At 44.7% G+C, this 11,993-nt stretch overlaps 2 protein-coding genes across 3 annotated transcripts; one reads left to right on the top strand and one right to left on the bottom strand.

Annotated features, from left to right (window-relative positions):
* The first annotated feature begins 570 nt into the window (after window positions 1–570).
* Window positions 571–2,821, top strand: LOC136456222 (uncharacterized). 2 transcript variants are annotated; one of them, XM_066456013.1, is made up of 2 exons: window positions 571–736; window positions 1,506–2,821. In XM_066456013.1, the coding sequence occupies exon 2, from the start codon at window positions 1,678–1,680 to the stop codon at window positions 2,434–2,436; it is 759 nt and encodes a 252-aa protein (XP_066312110.1). In that variant the 5' UTR covers window positions 571–736; window positions 1,506–1,677; the 3' UTR covers window positions 2,437–2,821. The 2 variants fall into 2 exon arrangements, with proteins under 2 accessions (XP_066312110.1, XP_066312109.1); XM_066456012.1 differs by having other exon boundaries at window positions 1,391–2,821.
* A 1,664-nt stretch (window positions 2,822–4,485) lies between these two features.
* LOC136456223 (uncharacterized) lies at window positions 4,486–8,488 on the bottom strand. The gene is made up of 9 exons (XM_066456014.1): window positions 8,108–8,488; window positions 7,834–7,945; window positions 6,246–6,282; window positions 5,951–6,020; window positions 5,712–5,816; window positions 5,291–5,441; window positions 5,109–5,191; window positions 4,932–5,025; window positions 4,486–4,835 (listed from the first exon to the last, which is right to left on the bottom strand). The coding sequence occupies exons 1-9, from the start codon at window positions 8,130–8,132 to the stop codon at window positions 4,763–4,765; spliced, it is 750 nt and encodes a 249-aa protein (XP_066312111.1). The 5' UTR covers window positions 8,133–8,488; the 3' UTR covers window positions 4,486–4,762.
* Between the last annotated feature and the right edge of the window lie 3,505 nt (window positions 8,489–11,993).

The raw sequence follows: 11,993 nt of genomic DNA, 5'->3' as shown, positions 1-11,993 counted from the left end.
TGCATGTGGGCTCTTACCAAACTCTTAGATCTTGGCAGGACTATATATATGTGGGAGCTCTATGTTGTAAATTACCAATATTAAGAGAAATAAAGAATAGACTTCCTATCTTTTTGTGTCCGTGTTATACTTTCATCTACTGTGTTGATCGTGAGAGACGAAGAGGAAAATGTCTTAACCGTTGGCAACATGTTTTATAACACAGTACCTCCCTCATCGCTCTTCTGTCGGTCACCTCACTCGCTCACCCATCACGCCTCATGATTCATCAATTCATTCATGAACCGACGCCCACTACAGGGGCCCACCTGTCATTCTCACAGCCACCGCGGACGTGGGCCCCACCTCACCACCCAACGGGGCGATGGACACGGAAGCCGATAGGCGGGGCCCGGACCACCGGCCCATAGTGAGGTCAGTTCACGCGAGGCGCCGCGGTCGCCGACAGAGACGGACGGTGCGGAGCCAGACGAGTCAGAGCCGCATAGAGGGAACCCTAGCCAACCACGTCACCGTCCACGTCACGCCCACCTATAAAGTGGAGCGAGCCACCACCCAACCTGACCCGTCTTCGCCCCGTATCGTTTCCTCCTCTCTTTTCCCCTTCGCTTCGCCCCCCTGCCTGGCTTGGCGTCTACCCGGCGCGACCCGGACCGAATCCTCCTAAGGCCGACGGCCGCCGCCGCCGTCGGTGCCCGCTGCCCCCCCGCCGCCGGCTCGGCTCCCGTTGGACACGGTAAAACCTCCTTCCTCCTCATCCATGTCGCCGGGGTCGGGATCCAAGGGGCCGCGCGCGCGGGGTCTCGCCGCCGACGCCGATCTGGGCGCCGCCGGCGTTGACCCTGCCCGATTCGCCCCGGGCTGCTGCTGGGCTGCGCGACCTGCGCCTCCGTGACCGATTACTGAGAATTTCTACTCGCCTGTGGGATTCTCGAGCGGATCAGCTGAGCACATCGACTTCAGCACCATGCTTTTGGTTGGGACGCGAATCGTAGAGCTTTCCTGGATTTTCCGAGGGCTCTTGCTCTTCTCAGATGTGGAGTCCTCCTCCTCCAGAGTCTAGTCCTGATTCTTTCGGAATCTGGACTAGCTAAGGGCTCCTACTGTGCACGACTGCTAGACAGGATATTACGGATTATTAGGTGTATATATATGCGTGTGCGCCTTCTAGAGGCATGATTCTCAAATCAGAGCCTTTCCTGTTTGAATCAGAGTTTGCTTTCGTGTTGAACTATGAGTGAATTTCCTTTTCTGCCGAAGATAAAGTCGGTTTAGGTCAGGGCTGTTTAATCCGTGTTCATATATGTATATGTATGTATGGAGGATACAGGAAGCTGTTGCTTGCGATCTGATTAAGGCTTTTTGCTTGCTATTCTGATTTCTTTTTCAGAGTTTGGAGTAAAGAAATCAACCTTGCGTCTGTGTTCTGTCTCTGCTGCTTTGCTTTGGATTCCAAAAAAAAAAATCACATCTCACTGACTTGAGATAACTATGCCGAAGGACAGGAGCTCCCGCGTTTCCTCTTATGAGAGCCGTCGGGCTCGTGCCTCCCCATACATCTCAGCGTCTCATGGACAGAGCAGTTCTTCTCGCCGGTCAGAAGAGTCTTCTGTGGCTGCAGCAGCGGCAGCAGCAAAGCAAGCTGCAGAGTGGGAGGATGTTCGGTGCCCGGTCTGCATGGACCACCCGCACAACGCTGTCCTGCTGGTCTGCTCGTCACATGAGAAGGGCTGCCGCCCCTTCATGTGTGACACCAGCTCGCGCCACTCCAATTGCTATGACCAGTACCGAAAGGCCTCCAAGGATTCCTCCAAGGATTCAGGGACAGAGTGCAGCGAGTGCCAGCAGCAGGTTCAGCTCTCGTGCCCACTGTGCCGTGGGCCAGTCAGCGATTGCATCAAGGAGTACGACGCGCGAAGGTACATGAACACCAAGGTCCGATCGTGCACCATGGAGTCGTGCGAGTTCAGGGGCGCCTACCATGAGCTGAGGAAGCATGCTAGGGTGGAGCATCCAGCAGCGAGGCCAATGGAGGTAGACCCTGAACGGCAGCGGGATTGGCGCCGGATGGAGCAGCAGCGGGACCTTGGGGACTTGATGAGCATGCTGCGTTCAGGGTTCAGCAGCAATATCGAGGACGACAGTGGTGGACTTGGAGCCATAGAAGAAGGGGAAGAGGAAGCTGAAAGGACTCCGACTGCCATAACAATGGTCTTCATCATGCCATCTAGAGGCTCGATCATGCAGTACTTAACAGAACGCAGTAGGGCGATCATTCTGGTCAGTCGGAGGCGAGCAAGCAGTGGCAGTGGTGATGCTGAAGCCACAGCACCAGACAGCGAGGAAGGTGATGACCCTATGCCATCGGCGGAGGCATCTGCTGGTTCACAGCATGCTTCTGAAGAAGAGGAGGCTGATGGTGACCCTGCCCAATGACAGAAGTCAGCTGGCAGGAGGTGTGCCATGGCATCTTCTTAGCCTGAAGATCCCGACCAGCATAATGGTATGCGGTGCTGTGTGCTGGGGAAGAAAAACATGGATGCAGGTGCCATCAAGGTGTAGTCAGGACAATCTGTCTACCCTGAAGAAGAATCGAGGGGAATCAGCATCGTGGGAAGGGTTGAAGAACGTGGTGGATCGGTAGTCGGGTCTCTGGTGCCCTTTCTAATGTATCTGCTGGGTTCTCTGTAGCAGTGGAGGGGAAGAAGCAATTGGGTGGTTGTATCTATCTTGTCTGAATGGATTTCCTTTTCCCTGCGTTGTAATTCTCTCTCATATATTATCATGAAATAGATTTGGCCGTATTTGCACTGCATAATTTAATCTTTGTACGGCGTCTAAGATTGACCATACTGCTGCTGAAGATCGCTCGTGTGGACTTAGTCCTATTCTTTTTCTTCTCTATAATATACAGAGGACATGCCAGAAGTAACTCTCGCCAGCTGTAGTTTCTTGCGACTCTGTATAAGAGGAGCAACTCTCTCGGTAAATAAAATGCATGCAGGTTTGATAGCTGTACTAGCATCTGTTTCTTGTTGCTGCTGCTCGGCCATGGATGAAGATGAAGAGACGAGGCCAAGCAGCATGTGCAAGAAGAACGAGTGCCTCAAGTGTTAAAAATCAGTGAACAACTCCTCGCTCTTCTCTGCCTAACTCGCTAGCAGAATTCCCCCCCTCGTCCTTGCAACTATAGCTACTGCCGGTGCTTCTTCTGCGAGTGGTTATGCTCTGACGACTGCAAGTGCGAGGGGTGCTGGAACAGGGTGGACTGGAGAATATTAGTGGAGGAGCACGCCGAGTTGAGACTCAACACGAAGCCCAGCGCGTCGCAGTAGAAGATCTCCATCCATGTAGACGCATCCAGCTCGGTAAAGTTACCTGTATCAGCGCAACAATGTCTTTCTTTTCTTTTGATGAAAATAAGATAGCAAAAGTATCTTTCTTTCTTTTTTATGAAAATAAGATATTTTTTTTGATAAGGATGAAAATAAGATATTGACTTCACCCTGATAGAAGAGCAGAGTAGGCATTTTTTTAGGAATAGCAGAGTAGGCATGTCAAGGGTTGCACTTGCAAGAAGTCGGGATGCAAGAAAACCTAATGCGAGTGTTTCAAGGTATACATGGCAATCATTGGTCTCTGATGCCCATTGCTTACTTGATTCTGATGATCGTGTATTATGTTACTAAAATCTTATTGCTTGAACTGTGATTCTGAAGAACCAGGTTGCGTGCACTGTGAGATGAAGAGTCGCTACGGCCAACCGAAGGTGTGGCTGGAAACATCACAGCAATTGCCGATCCTCAGGATTCTACCACACATGTTCATGAAGTCGGGACCGGTTAGCTCTTGACCTTGACATTTTTGTTATTTTTCAAAGGTGATTTGCAGTCCTGCTCTGCTCCCGAACGCATATGTAGTGTGGTGGCAAGTGCTCCCGGTGGTGACTGGTGAGCCAGTCGGCCAGGACTAGTTTTCCTGGTGATCTGTTTATAAATCATAGCAGTTCTTGCGATAGTATATTTCATTGGAATAGCACAAAGACTGTCATCAAATGAATATAGTAAACGATAAACTGCTGCATATTAGGTGCCACGTCAGTATTCTGATGTTTGTATTCATGTTGACATGATTGCACGTAGTCCCTCAAACCTATACAATTGCGACACGGACAACAACAGCCAGATCAGATTCCGATGCAAGTTGAGATTGATGAAGCTGATCAACTGCAGAATATACATTGGTAATAGGTATGATTGCGCCTGGCATTAGATATCCCCCATGTACCAATTGCAACTTTGAGGATTGCTCTATTTGTTGACTTAGTGTGGTACTTAGCGATGAATTTTGTCGACCATTGCTCATTGTAATGCTGTAATACTTGAACATTGAAGCTGCAAAGTCTGATCTTGTCTTTTAATGATTGTGGAAATATGTTATGTTGCAAACTCACATGTATATAACTGAACACGCAGTAAGCTGATCTTGAGCACAACTGTAAAGAGCATTACTACTGAAGTAACTAAACAAGCAATACAATACTACATTACAGGCATCCTCTTTAGTGGTAGATAAACTAACATGGTATGTATCAGTGAGGAAAGTACATGGGGTTTACAGCCTACCAAGCCATGACAGTCAACTCACAATTCACATAGCCTATCAACCTTCTGCATATTGTCAATACCTGTCTCTATGTATATCACTATTAAAGCCATCGTACTGCCAACATATTTAATTTTCAGATTAGCAACTTGGGCGCTCAAAGTCCCAACGTTGACCTGAGCCACTTGCTGACGTCGTCCATCTCTTCAGGGGTAGTATAGTGACCAAGTCTGCATTAAAAAAAAGAGAACATTTTGTGACTTTTTAATCTCCGGGGAAAAAACTGATGGTAAAGCGTTCATGACAAAATTTGAGAATATCAGTACCCATTGTAGGGTTTGAAATAGGTATACTGGAATCCCGAGTTCCGTAGAATCTCAGCTGACCTTTCACCGTTCCTGTAGGTGACAACCTCATCGGCTGCAAAAACATAAAGAAATAAACCATTTTTGGATCTTTAGAGCTTGCAGTAGATTAACAAATTTAAACACATCAATGCTAACCTATTCCGTGGTTGAGCAGGATTGGCAAGCTAGAAGCTTTTCTAAGAGCAAGCTGCGAGCTCTCAATCTTGCTCCTTAGGGTCCTGAACAAGTAAACATAAGAGCAGTCTATTCAGGATGCATTTTAAGAAAACGTATTAACATAACCATGTTTTCCGGAAATTAGAAGGTTGAAGTCACACCTTGAGCAAGGAAGCCAGCCACTTAAACCAACGACGACGCGGAGGTTGATCGGATAGGCAATGCCATTTGTGAATCTCCCATGAGCATAGCATGCAGCAGAGTGGAGGGCAGCGGCAGCGCCCATGCTGAACCCTCCTATCCCAAGGCTCACTGACATTGCAATTTCATCAGCATTAACGACATGAAATTCCACAACGATTGATATTTGTATATATTCTTGGTGATGTTTGACGTACTCAACTAAAAGTAAAATTGCATAAATAATTGTAAGAAAAAATAGAAACTAGTATCTCGCAAAAAAAGAAACTAGTAATATGCTGTCAGATCAGTTTCTATTGGTGTTTTACTGTTTACACGTTTTCCTTTGTTTTACTGATATATTATTGTGTAAATCCTAAATCCTGAAGTTAGCTATAGTACCATCAGATGGCTCGGAGGATAGTAGGTTTGCCACATGCGCGGCTGAAGCATCGAGCCCTTCGACATCAGCATGGCCATCCAATGAAGTTTCGTCCACATCAAACCCTGTTTTATTTCAGAGAAGAAACAGAGAATCATTTCTTGCTCACATAAAGATACCCTAGAAGCTCGATGAGGAAAGCAAAGTTGCAGGCTTTTGAGCCCAGTCGATAAGTCATATATAGAGTTGAGAAACCCACATGCAGTGCAAGGGAATCCACCGAAAGCCGCGACAGGCCGTGTTGGTGCAGTAGGGCAAATCCATTTAACCTGCACAAGGATGAGATGGGTTTCAGAGTCAGTGGACATAAAATGCAGGGGCAATTCTATGCCTATTCTATTCCTATGTAGTGAGGTGGATAAGGTTTATTAATCTGCAGATAACAGCAGTTATTATATATAGATGTATGTTGATAGAGGAATAGTAGCTAGCTATTAGGTGTGTCTGCATGAATAACTCAATTGCAAAAGTGAAAGTGTAGCATGATTTCTTACATTGGGCAGCGGAAGAGAATCCAGGAGCTGGGACCAGCTGCAAATGGGAACAAAAATGAAAAGGATAAGGAAAACATATTAGGCCAATGTCTGAAGTATTGCAGCAAGTGAGCAACTGGTGCTGATATTTTAGCTGTAGCTTGTGTGAAATTGACAGTTTGTTACATTACATATTGATTTGAGGGGCTCTAGGAGCACATACATATACATAGGATTCAATCTCTTTGCCCTTACTGAATCTTATAGCTTGCTGGCCTAACATTATCTGGCAATGGAATAGTATCCTTACTTGCAAAATTAAGCACACTGTTTATATTAGGGCTCGTTCGGTTTTCTTGGAACGAGGTTAGGAACCAATCCGGCTGATCAATTGTTATACAAATTAGCCTATCATTCTAGCCGATTCCGAGGCAACCGAACAAGCCCTTAGTCGGTATTGATCTGAAAAGGGCGCACACGACACAAGTGGAGAAAGAACATTTGAAGGAAGCTGATGACACTTTGGACAGTTTGCACATGCATATTGAGGGAAATAAAGCAAAAATATCATGCCAGGCATATTCCTTGCTTTGCGCCCGAAACTCATCAGAGCGAGAGAGCAGGACAAGACATACACCAGGAAATTCTGGGTAATAATTTAATTTAATTAATGCCCACATCAATCACAAAAACCTGAGGTGCTCGATGCATTGTTCTGGTCGGCAGACAGAACCTTTGTTAGCTTGCATGCATGAGCTAACCCCACAGTTGTCCAACAATATTTAATCTACTCTCTGTATTGCTATTGCTCTCCATCCATAAAAGAATTCTATTAATGAAGCTAGCTTCAATTTCACGACCTTCCAGCGCGTGATGAGTTTATTCTTTTCTTTTCAGGAAAAGAAAAAACGTAAATCCTACATATATCTCGATCATGAACATGAACAACGTCCCTGTCGTACGTGTAGGATCGGACGTGCATGAAGTGCTTTCTTTTTGGGACGAAAGAGTGGCGCAACTAACGTCAGCTAGCTCCTGCTTCCTTATCCCCTCTCCCTCTTGTATAGTCTTGTTGTACCGGAGGAAAAGGCCAATGGACGCAGCACTAGCTAGTAGTTCATTGTTGTTTATTTGTTAGGTAGCAATTAAGCTATTGGAAGAGGCAGCATATATATATATAGTAGCACAATACTAGGAATATATGCATGCATGGACACAAATATGGTACGGTGTGGCCCTGGCTATCAACCAACTATTTGTAGCAATGGGGGAGGGAATGAAGTGGTGTGGAGTAGCTAGCTAGTGTGTATCGATCATATGCATCGAGCCATCGACATGTGTTCTCGCATGCATTTTATCTCACCAATCGCATCCTCCACTTCACATGCCTTTGTTGCATTCAGAATTTCAGACTAGCACTATACCCAGCTAGCTGTCTGATCGATCGATATCTTACTTTTCTGCTCAATCTGTTTGATGTTTTGCAACTCTGGAAATACCGACCGATCGATCGATGATCTTATATTGTGTTAGCGTAAATAAAGAGATAAAACAGTGAGCACAAACCCCTGCAAACAAGGATGGTTATGGTTTGGTGTTTACGACATACCTGGTGCCATTGTCGCCGAGGCCATGGAGCCACACAATGGTGGCCTGGTGCCTCCCCTTGGGCCTCACCACGTACGTCCGGCCGTACTCCACACGCCGCCCCCCTCGTCCGCCTGCATCCATGGCCGGCCTAGGTTAGTTAGTTAGTTAGTTAACCACGCATCATGCATCTAGCTTGCTGTTGGATCCATGCAGAGGCCTTGGAGCTACAGCTAGCAGCCAGGCACAAGCTAAGAAAGAGCAAGAACGACGACAGCAATGGAACACACACGGACCAGAAGAGCTGCCCCCATAGCTCATGGTGTCGGTCTCCGGCTCTCCGCTGCCGCTGGTGCCTAGCTACAGATCGAGCACCACCACCACTGGAAGGTAGCTACAAGATCGAACGAGCCACCGGCCGGCCGGCGATGGAGACGACGACGGACTGCTACTGCAAGTACGAGTACGACGAGCTAGGCTCAAGTGAAGAAAAGCTTGCTTGGCTTGGCTTCTTGGTGGTTGCTGCCTTGCTGGCTTGCTGCTGTTGCAAGTACGATGTACACAGGCTCAATTCACCTCTATTTATAGCGCGAGCTCGACAGGGACGGCGAGGCGATGGAATAATATGAACAGCTGCCAGCACCAGCCTTCAGGCTGCTGCTTGGCGGCCCGGCCGGCGCCCGCCATGCGTCCCTGCGGGGCGTCGTGCGAAGCGAATCCGGCCGTCGAATGGAAGAGAGCATGGATTGCTAGTTTGTTACAGCTAAGAAGGGCCTATAAGGAAACAACCTAAGCTAGCCTCAGCCGTTTGGGAGGTAGGAGCAGCAGGATAAAAAGGCTGGATCCTTTGTTTTTTTCCTTTTTATTGTTTGTTTTCTTTTGGGGGGTTGAGGGGAGGGTAGAAGAATCTCACTCCACGACTCACCTTAGCAGTTGCATGCAGTGCTCCTTGTTCTGTTTCCGTGTGAATTGAGTTCAGATTTGCAGTGTGGTCTAGTCCAAGAAAAAAATATTAGTGCAGTGAAATAAAAATAATTTAGGTAGAGAAATAAAAGGTCTAAGAAAAAAAAGTGAAACAAAAGGATTTAGCTGTCCAAGAAAAAAAATTCTACCAGATTGTTTGCATGTTCCTGTCTAAGGACAAAAAAAACACTCAACAGAAAATTTAAATAAAATGTCTCGGTACATAAATAAAATGTTCTAGAAAACCAGGTACCACTTTTTCTATCATGGAAGGACGCATAATTCGATGGTTAGAAAAGTAACATGTTTTATGCGTCGTAATAATTTACTAATTTGTCAACAGTTAAATAAATAGTTCCGTTTTCTTAGTTACATGAATGAAGAATTACTTCGGTGTTGTTGAATAAGTGTACAATGGGAAAATGTCCGGTCCAAATAATCACGTCTTCTGTGATATCGTAAAAACGGTTTAGAAAAATATACTTAGGAATTTCCAAAAATTTCAAAACAACGCACACCCATAATGCATCTATAGGTGTGCACTACCGTAAAAGTTAAGATGCAAACTCATTTTGTAAAATAATCATACAAAAATAACAAATTTCTGCTGCACAATAAAATAAGGATTTTGTCTTCTAGTGCGTATACACCTGAAATTTGTTATTTTTAATTTTTTCTAGATTGAATTTGAATCTCAACCTTTTATATGGTAATATAAATCTAAACATACACTATGGACGTGTATCATCTCAAAAAATTTGAAACTCGTAAATATGTTTTTCTAGGATTTTTCACGATCTCATTGAATATGTGTTTTGCCCTGAATATTTTTGCGTGCACTTTTAATATCTGTGGCCTTTACATTACTGATCAGTTGCACGACGCTGCGTGCGCGTGACGACAGTGTGAGACAAGGATTATGGAGGAACTAACAAGGTGGCACACAGAGCACAGCATCACACAGGTCCCAGCAAGGGCCTAGCTCTCTCTCTGCCAATTCCTAGCAGGCTAGCTATGCCCTGTCCATGCAGGGATCAAGGAGAGGCATGGATGCAATTGTGTTACATGGCCGGAGCGAATTCGAATCGATGCAGCCTCGGCAGTGGAGGGAGAACCGGAAATATAAAAATATTACTTTGTATTCCAAAAAGAAAACATATAAATATTGCTTAAGGACCCCATTTCAGCCGCGCCTAGCTATCTATCACCACCCAATTTCCCCTCTTTGATCTTGATCAAGAACTAATGCCCACTAATCCGGTACAATTCCTGAATATTGTATATTTATATATAACCTTATTAGCCGAATTGACAAGGAATAAGCATATAACTATACTATTTTTTTAGAAAAGGGAATATATTAATATCCCAGCTTCTACATCGATCAATACATATAGCTGTTCAGACAAGAATAAAACGGTCCAGGGAATCTAAAAAACAAAGTTTTGAGCCATAGCGAAAACACAAGCTTTTCTAAAAAAAACACAACTAAAAAGCAAGTCTGTTGCTGAATCGTCAGCTGTATCTAGCAAACACCTCCATCATAATTGTCTTAATAGATCTACATCCTATCTTTATCGAATGGCGATCCTCCTCCTTCTGTAGTAGGGATCAGAACCTGGCCCAGTAAGTTCCCCTGAAGATAACCTGTAAATAAGATGGTGCTAGGATCTTGTCAAACACAATGTCATTCCAAGTTAACCAAATTGCTCAACATATAGCACTTGCACCCACAAGAATTTGAGATTTCAGTTTCCTATTTACCCTATCCAACCAACCTGTAAACAAATTGTGTACACTAGTTGGAGGTATTAGATTAAAGAAAACCTGAACAATTCTCCACATGAATTTAGCATAATGACAGTCAAAAGAGTAAATGTTGTATGGACTCATTTGAAGAACAGAAACAACACCTCCTATCTCCTTGCCACTGTAGCCTCGCCAAATTATCTTTTGTTAAAATTATTCCCTTGTACAACCACCACATGAAAACTTTGATTTTGAGAGGTAGCTTAAGTTTCCAAATTAAAGTACTATACGGTATAGCTTGTGTTCCTAACAAAGTTCTGTACATGGAGTTGACTGAGTACAGCCTATTGTGATGTAGCCCCCACACAGAGCGATCTCTCTGGTTCGTTAGTTGTACATCTACAACCATGGCCACCACTTCGTGCCATGCTCACAAATTCGCACCTATCAAAGATCTCCTTAAGGCTACATTTAATGGCGTCGTAGCCAACACTAACCTTACAGTCGCACTTTTTCCTCTCACAATGTTATATAGTGTAGGGAAGAGCAATTTTAGAGGGCCCGGTCTTATCCACGAATTCTCCCAAAAACGCACTTGAGACCCATCACCTAGATCAAACTTACCCATCGAGAGGAACTTCCCCTTGACCTTCATGAGGCCAGCCCAAAACTGAGAATCCCTGGGCATGTATTGAACCTGTGTTAAGGTTTTGTCCCTTAAATATTTATTCGTAAGTAATTGCTGTCGGACCCCGTCTCCATTAATTAGTTTAAAAAGCCATTTGCTTATGAGACACTTATTGTGAACATCTAAATTTAAGACTCCCAACCCTCCTTGGTCTTTGGGTGTACAAACTACCTCCCATTTCGTCAATCTATATTTTTTCTTGTGTTCATCACTCTGTCAAAAAAACCGAGATCTAAAATAGTCCAACCTTTTCAAAACCCCTCTAGGTATTTCAAAAAAGGACATCATGAACATGGGAAGACTGCTTAGAACAGAGTTAATTAGGACAAGCCTCCCACCTACCGACAACATCTTACTCCTCCAACAGCTTAGTCTCTTTTGAAATCTTTCCTCAACATGCTTCCAGTCCCTATTCATGAGCTTTCTATGGTGTATAGGAATTCCTAGGTATCTAAAGGGTAACGACCCTACATTACACCCAAAGATTTGAGCATACTCATTTTGATTAGCTTTAGCTACTCCAAAGCAAAACAATTCACTTTTATGAAAAATTGATCTTTAGCTCTGATAACGGTTCAAAAGCACAAAGCAAGAGCTTCATGTTTTTGGCCGTCTCTAGATCATTATCCATAAATATAATAGTGTCATCTGCGTACTGAAGGACCGAGAGTCCGTCCTCTACCAGATGCGGAACAACCCCTTCAATTTGTTCAGCTTCTTTTGCTCGAGAAATAAGGATAGCCAGTATATCAACCATTGTATTAAAAAGGATTGGAGATAAC

The sequence above is a fragment of the Miscanthus floridulus genome, chromosome 6 (genome assembly GCF_019320115.1).
Source record: "Miscanthus floridulus cultivar M001 chromosome 6, ASM1932011v1, whole genome shotgun sequence".
Taxonomy (NCBI): Eukaryota; Viridiplantae; Streptophyta; class Magnoliopsida; order Poales; family Poaceae; genus Miscanthus; species Miscanthus floridulus.
The sequence above is the reverse complement of the archived record's forward strand: the minus strand, read 5'-3'. Positions and strand labels throughout refer to the sequence as shown.